This window comes from Monodon monoceros, unplaced genomic scaffold (assembly GCF_005190385.1).
Source record: "Monodon monoceros isolate NGI ecotype Baffin Bay Population unplaced genomic scaffold, NGI_Narwhal_1 Super_Scaffold_2, whole genome shotgun sequence".
NCBI lineage: Eukaryota > Metazoa > Chordata > Mammalia > Artiodactyla > Monodontidae > Monodon > Monodon monoceros.
Genome location: NW_021703776.1, coordinates 33,957,411 through 33,973,760, shown reverse-complemented (window position 1 = coordinate 33,973,760; position 16,350 = coordinate 33,957,411). Strand labels below are relative to the sequence as shown.

The following is a 16,350-nucleotide window of genomic DNA, read 5'->3' as shown; positions in this document are numbered from 1 at the left end:
GCCTGAAATACTCAGAGAAAAATTCTGCACGGGTAGCTTGGTCAAAAGATATTCTGGTGACTCTGGGCAACTCCTGGCTGTAATTGCATGAAACGGGCCTCTGATTCTCTTCTCAGTTAGATACCTGGCTTAAAGAAAGCGATCCATGTGGACTATAGGACCTCTAGCAATACAAGTCTGTGATGGACAACCCTACAGGCTTCAGAAACTTGGGGTAGGCTCCACAGGTTCAAAGAGCTCTGTGCCTAATGGTGCCTTCAGCTAGGTGGTGAGAAACACATCACTTTAAAAAGGGATACTCTTCAATGAGCACTTGTCTCCAGTTTCATGATAGCTTCATCAGTGAAGCAACGAGGTACTTGCAATAGACTATGAGAAATGAAGGTAATGAGAAGTGAAGAGTAGAAAGAACTAGTCTCAACATGGTTGTCTCACTAGGTGCAATAAACCCATGCCATAAAGTCAGTAAAAGGTAGATCAGCTGAGTCACATATCTAAGGAGCAAGGGTAATTTGTTGTTACCAAAGACGATTTCTTTGGTAAAGGGAAGAATATATATATATATATATATATATATATATATATATATATATATATAAATAATTGTTTTGCCATGTGCATAATTCTTTTAAGTTGAGATTTTCTATATTGAGTCTATTTTTGTATTTTTAGGGGTAGTGGGAGGGTGGTAGAGAAGGACTAAATAAAGGAGGACAGCCGATTACAGAGGAAGAAACATTTTCGGAGTCAAGCAGTCCTGGGTGAGGATTTCAGCTCCTCTGCTTTTTAGCCATGTGACCTTAGAGAAAAATTACCTAACACTGCCTACACAGTTGTCATGAGGAGTAAATAAAATTATAAATGTCATGAGGAGTAAATAAAATTATAAATGTGAAAACACCTAGCACAGTCCTTGGCACATATTGGAAGCTCAGTAACACAAGTTTCTCTTTCCTGTAATTTGTAACATAATTTAACCCACAAAACCACCTGTTGTTTATTTGTCAGAGGCCTGATATTAGTCACTCTAGAAAAAAAGGAAATGATGACTTCTAGAATCACCTGCTCTGTGAATATCACGTGCTAAAATAACAATTAATAATAATACTTTGTGAAACTCATTACATCTGAAGGCACTTACAGATAGAATATGACATTTCCAACTTGGGTAAGATGATAATGACATTGTGATATAGAGAAATTAGGGTCTTGGAATGGAACTGTCAATTCAGAGTTATCTTTCAAAGCTGAGAGAGGTAGGAGGCTATTAAAGAATAAGACAAGACGCATTTCCATTGCTCACCTCCTAAACCTCTCTTTAGTCCATCTCTTCATTTCTATTCTGTCACTTACTTTTGGTTTAGACATCATCATTTCCTGCCAGGAGGTGAAATTGGTTTTCCTGCCACCACTCTCACCACCTACTAATCCATCATCCATAATCTCTCCAGAAGGATCTTTGAAAAATTTAAACCTGATTCTCTGCCTCTTCTGTTTAAAATGGCCCCTCATCACCCACAGGTTGAAAGCCAAGATCACTGGCATGCTATTCAAGATTGTGTGTTAATTAGCCCATGCCTACACCATAGCAGTCTCTTGCATTACATTCCATACTGCTTACATTCCACTTGTGCCTAGCAGTGGACTTTGTACCCCAGTGAACAACAGAGACTTGAGTATCTGCACATTTGTGTGCATTATTTCCTCTTCTAGGGATACCTCATCACCACCATCTTCCTCTGTTTCAGCTTGACTAACTTCTGATGGTCTTTCAAATACTTGGTCAGGTGTTATTTTTTCTGGCAAGTGTTCTCTTGCCTTCTTGGCATCAAAAGTATATGCTCTTCTTATTTCCTCTTAGGATCACATGGGCCTTCTCCATACAGAATTGTCATTGTTTGTTAACTAAAAGGGCTTTCTCAACTAGACCATGAATTTCTTGGTGTCAGGGAAGCATCTTTGTGTCCTCAACATCTGGCACAGCCTTGGCTTTCAAAAAAATGTTACTTTGTGGGTTCATTCAGTTAGAACTGGTATCATTTGGTCCAAATTAAAAGCTTTATGATTCTGACTTTGGCCAGACTAGGTGATCACAGCAAGTAAAGTAGTAGTAGTAGACAGCTATGCCAGAAGGTTCTGTCGACATGGGGAGTGGATGGGAGACTGGGTCTCCTCCCCTAACATGACATGACATCCATTCCTTTGTGAAGCAGTAAGATAAGGAGAGGCCAATCACGAAATGTTACTTATAGCTGGAAGGAATTTGAGGCCATCCCACTGTTTTTGAGAAGCAAAAATAAAGTGCCAAAGAGCCCTGCCAGCATAGGGTGGTTAGTGGCAGAGCTGGGTCTAGAACTGGGTTATCTTACTCCCCAATCCAGTATTCGCCCAGTTGTCTTTTCTACTCTAGCATAACTTTATTTTAATTTTGGGGTGGGTGGAAGTAAGCTACTTTGCATGCCAGCTTCCCTCTTAACTGGTCAGGCTGCCGAGATACTGCTTACCTGGTGAGTCATGTCAGCACCTAGGGAGACTCTCCTGCTTTGATACGGGGCTATTCAACGCTTCACAAAAAAATAGCTTAGGGGCTGCAAAAAGGCTGTTGACTCTGCTCTTTCTTATTTATCCCACTGGCATGTTCTCATGAAATTACCTCCTATTTTCCTCTCATTCTCCTTCCCTGCCTCAAAAAAAGAAACATCCGTATAATTGGATCTGTATAACTTATGGAAGGGCTCCAACATCAGCCAATGCATATATTAAGGTTTTAAATCAATTATTGTTCTAGTACACACCCTGGGGTTGAGAAAGAAAGAACATCCAGGACTAACAAACCTGATTGTTCTGGCAAAGTTGCCATTCGATTCATGCTGGCATTTCTGGGCTTTTCTTTTCCTTTAATATTCCAACCTCATTAAAAAAAAAAAAAAGTTAATGGCTCAAGTAGCAATTTTTAACATTACTGGTTCATTCAGTTTCTCCATAAGACTTCTACCTCCCAGTCTCTTGAGGATTACCCAGAGGGCATGATGCCCAGAGTTTGCTTACCTGGTTGCAGAGACCCCTGTCAGTCTGAGAGTGGGTTCATTAGACTGTGGATTATTCCTCACTTCTGAGCAAGGGAGAGACTCAGGCTTGGCAATATGAGCACTTCACAACTTGGCATTCCAGATTGAGAAAAACACTTAATCATAACAGTTAAGAAGTTAAATTACAACTGTGTATAACATTGTGAATTTTAACCTAACAATTACTCTGAGTTAGATCTATACAAGTTTCTGATTAACACTGTTGAACTAAAATTCCTGTAACATATGATGCATGGGTCTTTGTGTTTTTTAGGCAAGTACTGGAAGTCGGTAAGGACGGTGAGTGTACCGAGGGGCTGCGCTCTGGCTGGGGCGCAGTTGCAAGAGGAGACGGAGACCGTTTCTGCCCTGGCCTCCCTGACGGTGGATGTGGAACAGCCCTTTGCTCGAGAAGACAACAGGTATGAATGCAACATGGGGGGAATCATCAGGGTCAGTAACATCCAGGCTCATCATTAGCGTTTGTGAGCCTCTCTCTAGGCTCTCCTTCTCTGGTCTCCTCCACTTCCACTTCTGCGAAGCCACAGATGCCACAGCACATGCTGTCGGCTGTCAGGAATTCATGTGTTTCATTCTTCATGAGAAACACAGAGGTGGAGCATGTTGTTACAGTTCACAGAGAAATAGAGTGATGAGATAGATGGTCCTTGTTGGATAATTTAGTACAGATCATTATGGAGAAAGCTTCTTGTGGGCTTAACTTCTTTCCTTAGTTATCTCTATTTTTCAAGATGTTCTTTTTCTTTCTCTCATCATTTCGAAGTTACTGATATAACAAAGGGGAAAAAGGAGAGCAGAAGCTGGAGGTACGGCTTGTCAGTTGGGTAGCCTTATATGACTGTCCGTGAGGTACAACTACTCGATAAAGATGAAAGTCACCTTCCAAGAAGATGGGAGTGTGTATAAAGGAATGTGTGGATGTGGCTCTGATTTTATCTTACTTTATGATAAGAAGGAGTTGATTTTAATTAGTCTTCATATGAATAGCTTTCAGGAAAAGAAAAAAAAAACAAAGATTGAGTTTGCTTCTTCTCCTTTTAAGAAATGTTTGTCAGTTGGTACATTTTGCTGTTCAACAAACAGTGCTACATTCAGGATTTCTTTTTACTATGACCAAAACCACCCCAAGTGTACAGACAGTGACATTGGTGCTCTCTGTGGATGACTTCAAAGTCACATTTCTTCAATTTAAAAATGAATAGGTGAGCTTGCGCTAAAGCTCTGCCAGCTTGCACTTTTAAATTGCTTCTGAGAATGAAATCGAACTCCCTCCGTCAATAACATCACCATTAATTACACAGATCCTGCTACTAGTACATAGGTTGGCAATTTTCCCAAGAATGCACAAATTTGAACAGTTTTAGTTTTTCTTGCTTTTACAGGGTGTTCAGAGTTTAATGGATTTAACATCTTGCTTTGGTCAAGAGCAGGAGATACATTGAGTAAGAGATTTCATTTTTATGCAATTTTTTTTTTCTTACTATAACCACTTAAAAAGATTACCAGTAGGAAAAAAAAAAAGTTGTACAATATTGTATTAAAAGACATCTTCATATGAGCATCTGGAGCATAAGGGTAAACTTATTTTACATCTTTGATAATATGAACTAACCCCCTGCTGTTCCCAGCTAAGAACCAAACCAAGTTCATAATCCAAAGGTGTTGCAGTTATTCCCAAGGCCAAATACAGTCAGTTGTCTGTCATTTGAGGGCTGTAAAACTAAGGAAACTAACATCTGTTAGTGTTGGATATAAAAGGAGCGTAGCTATTCTTTAGAATTCATTTAGTATAGAGAAATGAAGCTAAATTCCAGCCCGAGTGAAATGAACTATAAGTAATTTTTCCCATTAAGTTGCAGGGCTTAGAATAATAAAGAATAATAAGTGCTGTTGTGAGCCCCACATAACATAAAAATCTCAGCACTTTGGCAGGAATTGGCTCTATAAGCATGCTTGTTTATCCTCAGGTACATAGTGTGCCTGACTCCTGATGATCTATAGGGACTTGACCCTGGCTTCAGTTCACCGTGATTTTTAAGCTTCATCTGATGGCAGAGAGAGAATGGGAATGGGAATGTTTTGATGTACAGGGAAACAGAGTTGAAGCTTGTGGCCTGGATTCATGTTTCTTTATCAGTTTTAGACAGATTGTATCTATTTTGATTGATTTTTCTTATGGGAAGGAAAATGGTTTTGCTTGAAATATTTTTGGTGGCTTTGAACTCACTTTTTCAGCAGAGGAAAAGAAAAATTCTTCTAGAACTGGCTTTTGCATTTCTATTGAACCATGCATGAATTTCATCACAGAGAGTCAGACAGGGAGAACCCTTAAAAGCCACAGAGCATTTATTCTTTAAAGGGGAATGCTATCAGAATTGTCCCCCAACTCAGTATAGGAAAGATGGCTTTCACAATGAGGTAAAGAGGTAGAAATGTTCTTAGGCCTTTGTTATGAATGCAGTGTTATAAGTACACAGGAAATTGAAAAATAAGAAAAATCAGAGAACTAAATGGATGGAAAAGGGTGAAGGCAAGATTCTTTTTATAGGAAATTCTTGCCAGTTATTTTGGAGAATATATTGGTGTTTGGAGTGAGATGACTCATTTTGTACTAAGATTTTGGGTAAAGCAGCTCTTTTCCTGGCCAACTCATATCTGACTCATTTACCACTAGTGAATAAGGGATAAAATGCTCCTGGCTAAGAACCATTGTAAGTATTTTTTGTTCATTTTTCGGGGGGGTGTGAGGGAGATGACAACACAGTGCAAACAGTCATTTCATTTTTATAACTCACTGATGGACCATGAAGAATAAATTATTAGAAAAAGGCTCGGGATTCATTTTGGGGATGATTGACTGAAGTACAGTTTTCAAAACATAATTTTCAGGTGGCAGAAGACTTGAGCAGGAACAAAATGGTGGTTCAGTTAAAAAAAACAACAAAACAAAAAGGACAAAAAACTAAGTGGGGTCAAGTTATATGTTCAAAAAAAATAGACAGGACTAGTCACATATAGCATATTGTTTAGAAGACAGAACTGTGATCTTAGTTTCTTTCTTGATTGTCAGGAGGCTGTACCTTTAAAAGATTATAGTTTGCATTGTTCAGGTATCTATTTCAAATGCTTCTACTTTGAAAAGGTCAGTTCAATATTGAGGTTTATTCTTGGATACCAGTTCGGGCTCTGCTGAAAATCAAGAAAAAGTTTTCTCTGGCAATCAAGACTTCAGAATGATCAACTCTTAAGTTACTAGGAGCATATTTACACTCTAGAATTTCTGACTCTCTCATTTTTTAATCAAAACAAAAACTGAAAGTTAGTTGGGTTTTCAAATGTCAGTTTATTGATTATAGTGTGAGTCACATTAGATTTTCTTTAATACAAGAGGATCTGGTCGTCTCTGAATCATTTCGTCTTCAACTTTTGTCAACTTTTCTCATGAATGAGATGGTTTCAGTCATTATATGACACAGAAGCATGAGAAAAATATATGATTCTGAATCTGGCTATTTCTTTAATTAATTTTTATTGGAGTATGGTTGCTTTACAATGTTGTGTTAGCCTCCACTGCACAACAAAATGAATCAGCCATACACATGTAGATATCCCCTCCCTTTTGAACTGCCCTCCCATTTAGGTTACCACAGTGCATTAGGTAGCGTTCCCTGTGCTGTACAGTATATTCCCATTGGCTATTTTGTTTTTTGAATAACTGTCTGTCTTATTCATGAATATTTTTTTAAAGTATAATAAAAGCTAGAAAATCCTAATATTGTCTGCCTTAGCTTTGAATGGTCTATTGGTAGTGCCAAGGACATTGATAACCCCATTTTCCTGTGTCTGGAGATTTATATAGAAATATAGACCACTCTTAAATACACATTCGTGTCTAATAGAAATACAGCTTTGTTTTCCATGCTTTAGGGCTGTCTCTCCAAGGCTTCTGGAAGCTAAATGTTGCACTGATTTTTCAGGTCTCTGATTTTTCTCTCTGATACTGTTATTGTGAGCACCTGTTTATCTAAACAGGCGAACATTCCAATATAAATTTTATTCTTCATTTTCATCCAGTGTCAACAATACCTTAGTTGAAAAGTGGACTGAGGTTTGGAAGCTCCTGGTAAAAGAAAGGAGCTCCTTTATCTTCTTTTCCTCTTCCTCCTGGGACCATCATTTTATCCCTCTGTTCAATGCCTAACATGTGGTCTTGGGGCATGTGTGAACTCTTAGTATGTTAGGGATTAAATCCAGTGTGTGATGTATTTCAGGGTTCCCTTCTGAATTGTTTACAAACAGGTGTTTAATGTGAAAAAAGAAACACAATGGACTAGAAGCATAAGTAAAATGAGATGCACGGTAACTTTAGCTTCCCATCGTCCTCATCTTTCAGGCCTGTCTTCTTACCACGACAGAGGAAGAGTAGGTTGTGACTCTGGAATCAGCTTGCCAAGGTTCAGATCCCACCTCCATCTTAATAATTGTTGATCAGTGGCAAGTTACTTATCTCTCTGGGCTTTACTTTCTTTGTCTTTAAAATGAAGGGAAAATTTCAGAGGGTTTTGAGGATGAAATGAGACAATACATCTTAAGAATTTAACTTGACACAGAGTAAGTACTCAATATTAAGGTTAGCTTTTGTTATTTTTTTCTATCGCTTCCTCAGTTTGCTCTTTTCTTTCCCTCCATTAATACATTCTTCATCATCCAGGGATCTATAATATTAGAAATAGAGAGGCTGTACCTGGGCATCTATATGTTTAACTGTTCGTAGGTTAAATCAATAGTATAGTCATTAAAAATAAGAGATTGATAAATAATCACTAAGCAATAAATTGATTCAGTTAACTAAGCTGTGGTTAGCTGACTTAAAGAACTTTCACAATACCTAATACATTGTAGGTAATAAACAAATACTTATTGAATGAATGAGTCCAAGACAGAGAACAAGACATTGTTAAAATGGTAACAGAACAATTTGTAATGAAACCTGAAGTTTCTCTGTCTCCTTGTCTCTATGTACTATGTTTTCTGAGGGAATCAGTGTTTTTATCTTTCACAAGAGTTTTCAAAATGTGTATTTTACATTTTTTCTTCCATAGTACTCATCGACAGGGTCCATTTTCAGATATGTTGGCTAACCAGAATCCATAGTACTCATATCATAAAGATCGATTGACTGAGGATAAAGGTGATAAAGGTGGGAAGGGAAAGCAAAGTGTCTGAATGGAGAAAGGAATTGGCTCGGGTCAGGTGGAGGGGCTATGGGAGTGATGTTGACAGATTACAGGATTATTCTGCGACTTGCAGAATGAGGAGGGAGAAACTCCGGTTCATTTATTCTTTAAACATTTTCTGATTAGTTTTTATGTGCCAGACAAAGTGTTGGGAGTCAAGGTCACAAAGCTTCCGTGGAGTCTTCAAAATATGCACATACTTTGAGATTGTATTAGTTTTCTATTGCTATCTTAACCAAAAAATTACTTCGTGGCTCAAAATGACAAAAAAGGTCAGAAGGGTGACAAGTCTCTGGGCTAAAATATAGAGGTTGGCAAGATCTTTTCCTTTCTGGAGGCTCTAGGGAAGAAACTGTTTCCTTGCCTTTCCCAGTTTCTAGAGGCTGCCTGCATTCCTTGGTTCATGACCCCCTTCCTCTGTCTTCAAAGCCAGCAACTTTACATCTCTCTGACCTTTCGTCAGTCACATCTCTTTCTTCAGTCACATCACATCTCTCTCTGACTGAAAGAAAAGAGCTGGGAAAACTGGCTTAAAACCAGGAAAGTTTCTCTGCTTGTAAGGACTCATATGATTAGATTGGACTCACCAGGATCATTTCTCTATCTCAAGGTCCTTAACCTTAATCATATCTACAAAGTCAGTTTGGCTACACCAGGTAACATTCACAACTTCCAGGGATTAGGACATGGACATCTTTGGGGGCTGTCATTCTTCCTACCACAGGATCAGACATGAACGACCAACTATTGTAAATGATAGGTCATTTGATAGACCGAGCTCCAGAATAAAAGAAGACCTAACATAGGCCAAGAACTGGGGAACAGATCACTGAGCCAGGGTAGAAAAATGGAGGATTTCAACTAGTAAATAAGAACAAAGGCATCCAAGATACAAAAAATAGCTTGAGCAAACGATCTATTTGTTTTTAATTTTATATTGGAGTGTAGTTAATATTGTGTTAGTTTTAGATACACAGCAAAGTGATTCAGTTATACATATAAATGTATGTATTGCTTTTCAAGCTCTTTTCCCATTTAGGTGACTACAGAATATTGAGTAGAGTTCCCTGTGCTATACAGTAGGTCCTTGTTGGTTATTTATTTTAAATATAGCAGTGTGTACATGTCATTCCCAAACTCCCAGTCTATCCCTCCCTCTGCCCCTGCTTCCCCCCCAGTAACCATAAGTTCATTCCTGAAGTATGTCTGTTTCTGTATTGTAAATTAGTTCATTTGTATCATTTTTTAGATTCCACTGTAAGTGATATCATATGATATTTGTCTTTCTGTCTGACTTACTTCACTTACTATGATAATCTCCAGGTCCATCCATGTTGCTGCAAATGGCACTATTTCACTCTTTTTTATGGCTGAGTAACATTTCATTGTATATATGTACATCTGCTTTATACATTCTTTTGTTGATGGACATTCGGTTGCTTCCATGTCTTGGCTATTGTAAATAGTGCTGCAGTGAACATTGGGGTGCATGTATCTTTTCGAAGTATGGTTTTCTCCAGATATATCCCCAGGAGTGGGAGTGCTGGATAACATGGTAGCTCTATTTTTAGTTTTTTAAGGAACCTCCATACTGTTCTCCATAGTGGCTGCACCAATTTACATTCCCAACAACAGCAGTGTAGGAAGGTTCCCTTTTCTCCACACCCTCTCCAGCATTTATTCCTTGTAGACTTTTTGATAATGGCCATACTGACTGGTGTGAGGTGATATCTTATTGTAGTTTTGATTTGTATTGCTCTAATAATTCGTGATGTTGAGCATCTTTTCATGGGCCTCTTGGCCATCTGTATGTATTCTTTGGAGAAATGTCTATTTAGATTTTCTGCCCATTTTGGGATTGGGTTGTTTGGAGGGTTTTTTTTGATATTGAGCCTCATGAGCTGTTTGTAAATTTTGGAGACTAATCCCTTGTCAGTCATATTGTTTGCAAATATTTTCTCCCATTGTGAGGGTTGTCTTTTCATTTTGTTTATGGTTTCCTTTGCTGTGCAAAAGCTTTTGAATTTAATTAGGTCCCATTTGTTTATTTTTGTTTAGTAGGTGGATCAAAAAAGATCTTGCTGCGATTTATGTCAGAGTGTTCTGCCTGTGTTTTCCTGTAAGAGTTTTATAGTGTTCAGTCTTACATTTAGGTCTTTAATCCATTTTGAGTTTATTTTTGTGTATGGTGTTAAAGAATGTTCTAATTTCATTTTTTTTATACTTTTCCCAGCACCATTTATTGAAGAGTCTGTCTTTCCTCAATTATATAGTCTTGCCTCCTTTGTTGTAGATTAATTGACCATAGGTACATAGGTCTGACTTGCATTTCCCTGATGATTAGAAATGTTGAGCATCTTTACATGTACCTTTTGGTCATCTATCTGTCTTCTTTGGAAAAATGGCTATTCAGATCTTCTACCATTAAGGGCTATTGCGAATAAAGCTGCTATGAAGTTTTGTCATTGTGGAAAAAACACATAACATTTACCATCTGAACCATTTTTAAGTGTACAGTACAGCAGTGTTAACTATATGCCCATTGTCATGCAACACATCTCTAGGACTTCTTTGTCTTGCAAAACTGAAACACTATTAAACAACTTCCATTTTCCCCTCCCCCCAGCTCCTGGCAACCACCATCCTACTTTCTAAGAGTTTGAGTACTTCAGATACATCAAATAAGTGGAATCATGCAGTATTTGCCTTTTTGTGGATGGCTTACTTCATTTGGCAGAACGTTTTTTGTCAAGGCTTATCCCTGTTGTAGCATGTGACAAAATTTCTACCTTTTTTATGGCTAATATTTCATTGTATGTGTATACCGCATTTCTTTATCCATTCATCTGACAATGGACATTTAGGTTGCCTCCACCTCTTGGGTATTGATGCTTCAATGACTATAAATGTGAAATTATCTCTTCAAGATCCTATTTTGAGTTATCTTGCATATATACCCAGAAGTGGAATTTCTGGATCATATGGTAATTCTATTTTTAATTTTTGGAGGAACCTAACTCTTTTATACAGGTTTTTACTTTGTGAACACAAGCACTCAATTTTCTTTAATGTACACCGAGGAGTGGAGTTGCCAAGTTATAGGAAAGTCATATGTCTTACTTTATAAAAAAAAAACTTCCAAACTGCTTTCCAAAATGGCCATACCATTTTTCATTCCCACCATCAATGAATGACAGTTTTGTATCCTCACCTGCACTTTGTATAATTGGTCCTTATAGTTTTAGCCTTTCTAGTGGGTATGTAGTGATAGTCCATTGTGCTTTCGAATTTTCTCCAAAGAGCCATATTTATGTCCGGATCAGGTCTTCTTGGAACATACCCTCCCTTCCTTCTGTTTGGAATACTTAGCTTGTCTTCCTTCTCTTCTCACTGACCCTTCACTGGCCTTCCCATTGTCTTCCAACTTACCTTTTAGATCTCATATCAAATATCACTTCCTCTTCTTGGACAATTTTCACTGACCCTCAATCCCAAAATTAGATCAGGTCCATCTGTTATACTGTATTATGTCTCCCTATATTTCAAGTACCTAGAACACAGCCAGGGTGCGTCACAGACACTCAGTAATTATTTCTTCAATCAATGAAAACTTCAGTAATCCGGGGAATGCCAGCATTGGTGGAGATGTGGGGCTCTGGAGCTCTCATAGCTGTGGGAAGGTAAACTATGGCAGCATTGTGAAAAGCAGTTTACTACCATTTTTAGTATACACAAAATCTATAACCTGGTAATCTTGCTCCCAGGAATGTATATTGAAGATATTCTCATCTAGGGTAATTAGAAGACATGTACTAAGAAGTTCACTACAGCTTCTTCGTGGTGGGTAGAGAGGAGGAGTCAAACCCAGTGTGCATTATTGGAAGAACAAATGGTTACAATGGGGTGAAGGTACACCATGGAGGAGATGACATGTAGCACTTGGCCACTACAGACTAGATAAACATAACTGCTTACAGTGATGTTTATGTAATAACTAACTACACTACTGGGTGAGAGAAGTAAGCAACAGAAATGATACATGTGTGTATAAAGATAAAATAAAAATACATGCTCATAAAACAATAACATATAGCTTTAAAGAACACCCTATGAACAGATAACATACATAACAGGAATTAGCTCTCTGTTGCCTCCCTCTTGCGAGAGGACCGGAATCACATCTAACTGCTGAACAATCATCAACAGGAAGACACTGGAACTCACCAAAAAAGATACTCCACATCCAAAGACAAAGGAGAAGCCACAATGAGACAGTAGGAGGGGCGCAATCACAATAAAATCAAATCCAAAACTGCTGGGGGGGGGTGACTCACAAACTGGAGAACACTTGTACCACAGAAGTCCACCCACTGGACTGAAGGTTCTGAGGCCCACTTTAGGCTTTCCAACCTAGGGGTCCAGCAACAGGAGGAGGAATTCCTAGAGAATCAGACCTTGAAGGCTCGCAGGATTTGACTGCAAGACTTTGACGGGACTGGGGGAAACAGAGACTCCACTCTTGGAGGGCACACACAAAGTAGTGTGTGCATCAGGACCCAGGGGAAGGAGCAGTGACCCCATAGGAGACTGAACCAGACGTACCTGCTAGCGTTGGAGGGTCTCCTGCAGAGGCCAGGGGTGGCTGTCTCTCACCGTGAGGAAAAGAACACTGGCATCAAAAGTTCTGGGAAGTACTCCTTGGGGTGAGCCCTCCCAGAGTCTGTCATTAGCCCCACCAAAGAGCCCAGGTAGGCTCCAGTGTTGGGTAACCTCAGGCCAAACAACCAACAGGGAAGGAACCCAGCCCCACCCATCAGCAGTCAAGCAGATTAAAGTTTTACTGAGCTCTGCCCACCAGAGCAACAGCCAGCTCTACCCACCACCAGTCCCTCCCATCAAGCCACTTAGATAGCCTCATCCACCAGATGGCAGACAGTAGAAGCAAGAAGAACTACAATCCTGCAGCCTGTGGTACAAAAACCATATTCCAAGAATGATAGACAAAATGAAAAGGTAGAGGGCTATATACCAGATGAAGTAACAAGGTAAAACCCCAGAAAAATAATTAAATGAAGTGGAGACAGGCAACCTTCCAGAAAAAGAATTCAGAATAATGATAGTGAAGAGGATCCAGGACCTCAGAAAAAGAATGGAGGCAAGGATCGAGAAGATGCAAGAAATGTTTAACAAAGACCTAAGAAGAATTAAAGAACAAACAAACAGAAATGAACAATACAATAACTGAAATGAAAACTACACTAGAAGGAACCAATAGCAGAATAACTGAGGCAGAAGAACGGATAAGTGACCTGGAAGACAGAATGGTTGAATTCACTGCTGCGGAACAGAATAAAGAAAAAAGAAGGAAAAGAAATGAAGAAAGCCTAAGACACCTCTGGGACAACATTAAATGCAACAACATTCGCATTATAGGGATCACAGAAGGAGAAGAGAGAGAGAAAGGACCCGAGAAAATATTTGAAGAGCTTATATTGGAAAACTTCCCTAACATGGGAAAGGAAATAGCCACGCAAGTCCAGAAAGCACAGAGAGTCCCATACAGGATAAACCCAAGGAGAAACACACCGAGACACACAGTAATCAAATTGAAAAAAATCAAAGGCAAAGAAAACTTACTAAAAGCAGCAAGAGAAAAACAACAAATAACATACAAAGGAAAACCCATAAGGTTAACAGCTGATTTCTCAGCAGAAACTCTACAAGCCAGAAGGGAGTGGCATGACATATTTAAAGTGATGAAAGGGAAGAACCCACAACCAAGATCACCCACAAGGAGCTCATTCAGATTCGACAGAGAAATCAAAAGCTTTACAGACAAGCAAAAGCTAACAGAATTCAGCACCACCAAAACAGCTCTACGACAAATGCTAAAGGAACGTCTCTAAGTGGGAAACAAAAGAAAAGGACCTACACAAACAAACCCAAAACAATTAAGAAAATGGTAATAGGAACATACGTATCAATAATTACCTTAAATGTGAATGGATTAAATGCTCCAACCAAAAGACACAGGCTCGCTGAATGGATACAAAAACAAGACCCATATATATGCTGTCTACAAGAGACCCACCTCTTGTAGGGACACATACAGACTGAAAGTGAGGGGACAGAAAAAGTTATTCCATGCAAATGGAAATCAAAAGAAAGCTGGAGTAGCAATACTGATATCAGATAAAACAGACTTTAAAATAAAGAATGTTACAAGAGACAAGGAAGGACACTACATAATGATCAAGTGATCAATCCAAGAAGAAGATATAACAATTATAAATATATATGCACCCAACATAGGAGCACCTAAATCCACAAGGCAATTGCTAACACCGATAAAAGAGGAAATCGACAGTAACACAATAATAGTGGGGGATTTTAACACCTCACTTACACCAATGGACAGATCATCCAAACAGAAAATTAATAAGGAAACACAAGCTTTAAATGACACAATAGGCCAGATAGATTTAATTGATACTTATAGGACATTCCATCCAAAAACAGCAGATTACACACTTTCTTCTCAAGTGTGCACGGAACATTCTCCAGGATAGATCACATCGTGGGTCACAAATCAAGCCTCAGTAAATTTAAGAAAATTGAAATTGTATCAAGCACCTTTTCTGACCACAACGCTATGAGATTAGAAATCAGTTACGGGAAAAAAACCGTAAAAAACACAAACATATGGAGGCTAAACAACACGTTACTAAATAACCAAGAGATCACAGAAAAATTCAAAGAGGAAATCAAAAAATACCTAGAGAGAAATAACAATGAAAACACGACCATCCAAAACCCATGGGATGCAACAAAAGCAGTTCTAAGAGGGAAGTTTATAGCAATACAAGCCTACCTCAAGAAACAAGAAAAATCTAAAACAATCTAACCTTACACCTAAAGGAACTAGAGAAGGTAGAACAAACAAAACCCAATGTTAGCAGAAGGAAAGAAATCATAAAGATCAGAGTAGAAATACATGAAATAGAAACAAAACAATGGCAAAGATCATTAAAACTAAAAGCTGGTTGTTTGAGAAGATAAACAAAATTGATAAACCATTAGCCAGACTCATCAAGACAAAGAGGGAGAGGACTCACATCAATAAAATAAGAAATGAAAAAGAAGTTACAACAGACAACACAGAAATACAAAGCATCCTAAGAGACTACTACAAGCAACTCTATGCCAATAAAATGGACAACCTGGAAGAAATGGACAAATTCTTAGAAAGGTATAACCTTCCAAGACTGAACCAGGAAGAAATAGAAAATATGAACAGACCAATCACAAGTAATGAAATTGAAACTGTGATTAAAAATCTTCCAACAAACAAAAGTCCAGGACCAGATGGCTTCACAGGTGAATTCTATCAAACATTTAGACACGAGCTAACACCTATCCTTCTCAAACTCTTCCAAAAAATTGTGGAGGAAGGAACACTCCCAAACTCATTCTGTGAGGCCACCATCCCCCTGATACCAAAACCAGACAAAGTTACTACAAAAAAAGAAAATTACAGACCAGTATCACTGATGAATATAGATGCAAAAATCCTCAACAAAATACTAGCAAACAGAATCCAACAACACATTAAAAGACTCATACACCATGATCAAGTGGGATTTATCCCAGGGATGCAAGGATTCTTCAATATACGCAAATCAATCAGTGTGATACACCATATTAACAAACTGAAGAATAAAAACCATATGATCATCTCAATAGATGCAGAAAAAGCTGTTGACAAAATTCAACACCCACTTATGATAAAAACTCTCCAGAAAGTGGGCATAGAGGGAACCTACCTCAACATAATAAAGGCCATATAAAACAAACCCCCAGCAAACATCATTCTCATTGGTGAAAAACTGAAAGCATTTCCTCTAAGACCAGGAACAAGACAAGGATATCCACTCTCACCACTATTATTCAACATAGTTTTGGAAGTCCTAGCCACGGCAGTCAGAGAAGAAAAAGAAATAAAAGGAATACAAATTGGAAAAGAA

The 16,350-nt window shown here is 38.4% G+C and overlaps 1 protein-coding gene across 1 annotated transcript in view; it reads left to right on the top strand.

Moving 5' to 3' along the window:
- The window catches only part of HDAC9 (histone deacetylase 9), an 804,896-nt gene that overhangs the window by 775,061 nt on the left and 13,485 nt on the right, over window positions 1-16,350 (top strand). The window contains exon 25 of the mRNA XM_029233513.1: window positions 3,343-3,490. Coding sequence (XP_029089346.1) covers window positions 3,343-3,490 — 148 coding nt within the window. The remainder of the gene's footprint in view (window positions 1-3,342; window positions 3,491-16,350) is intronic.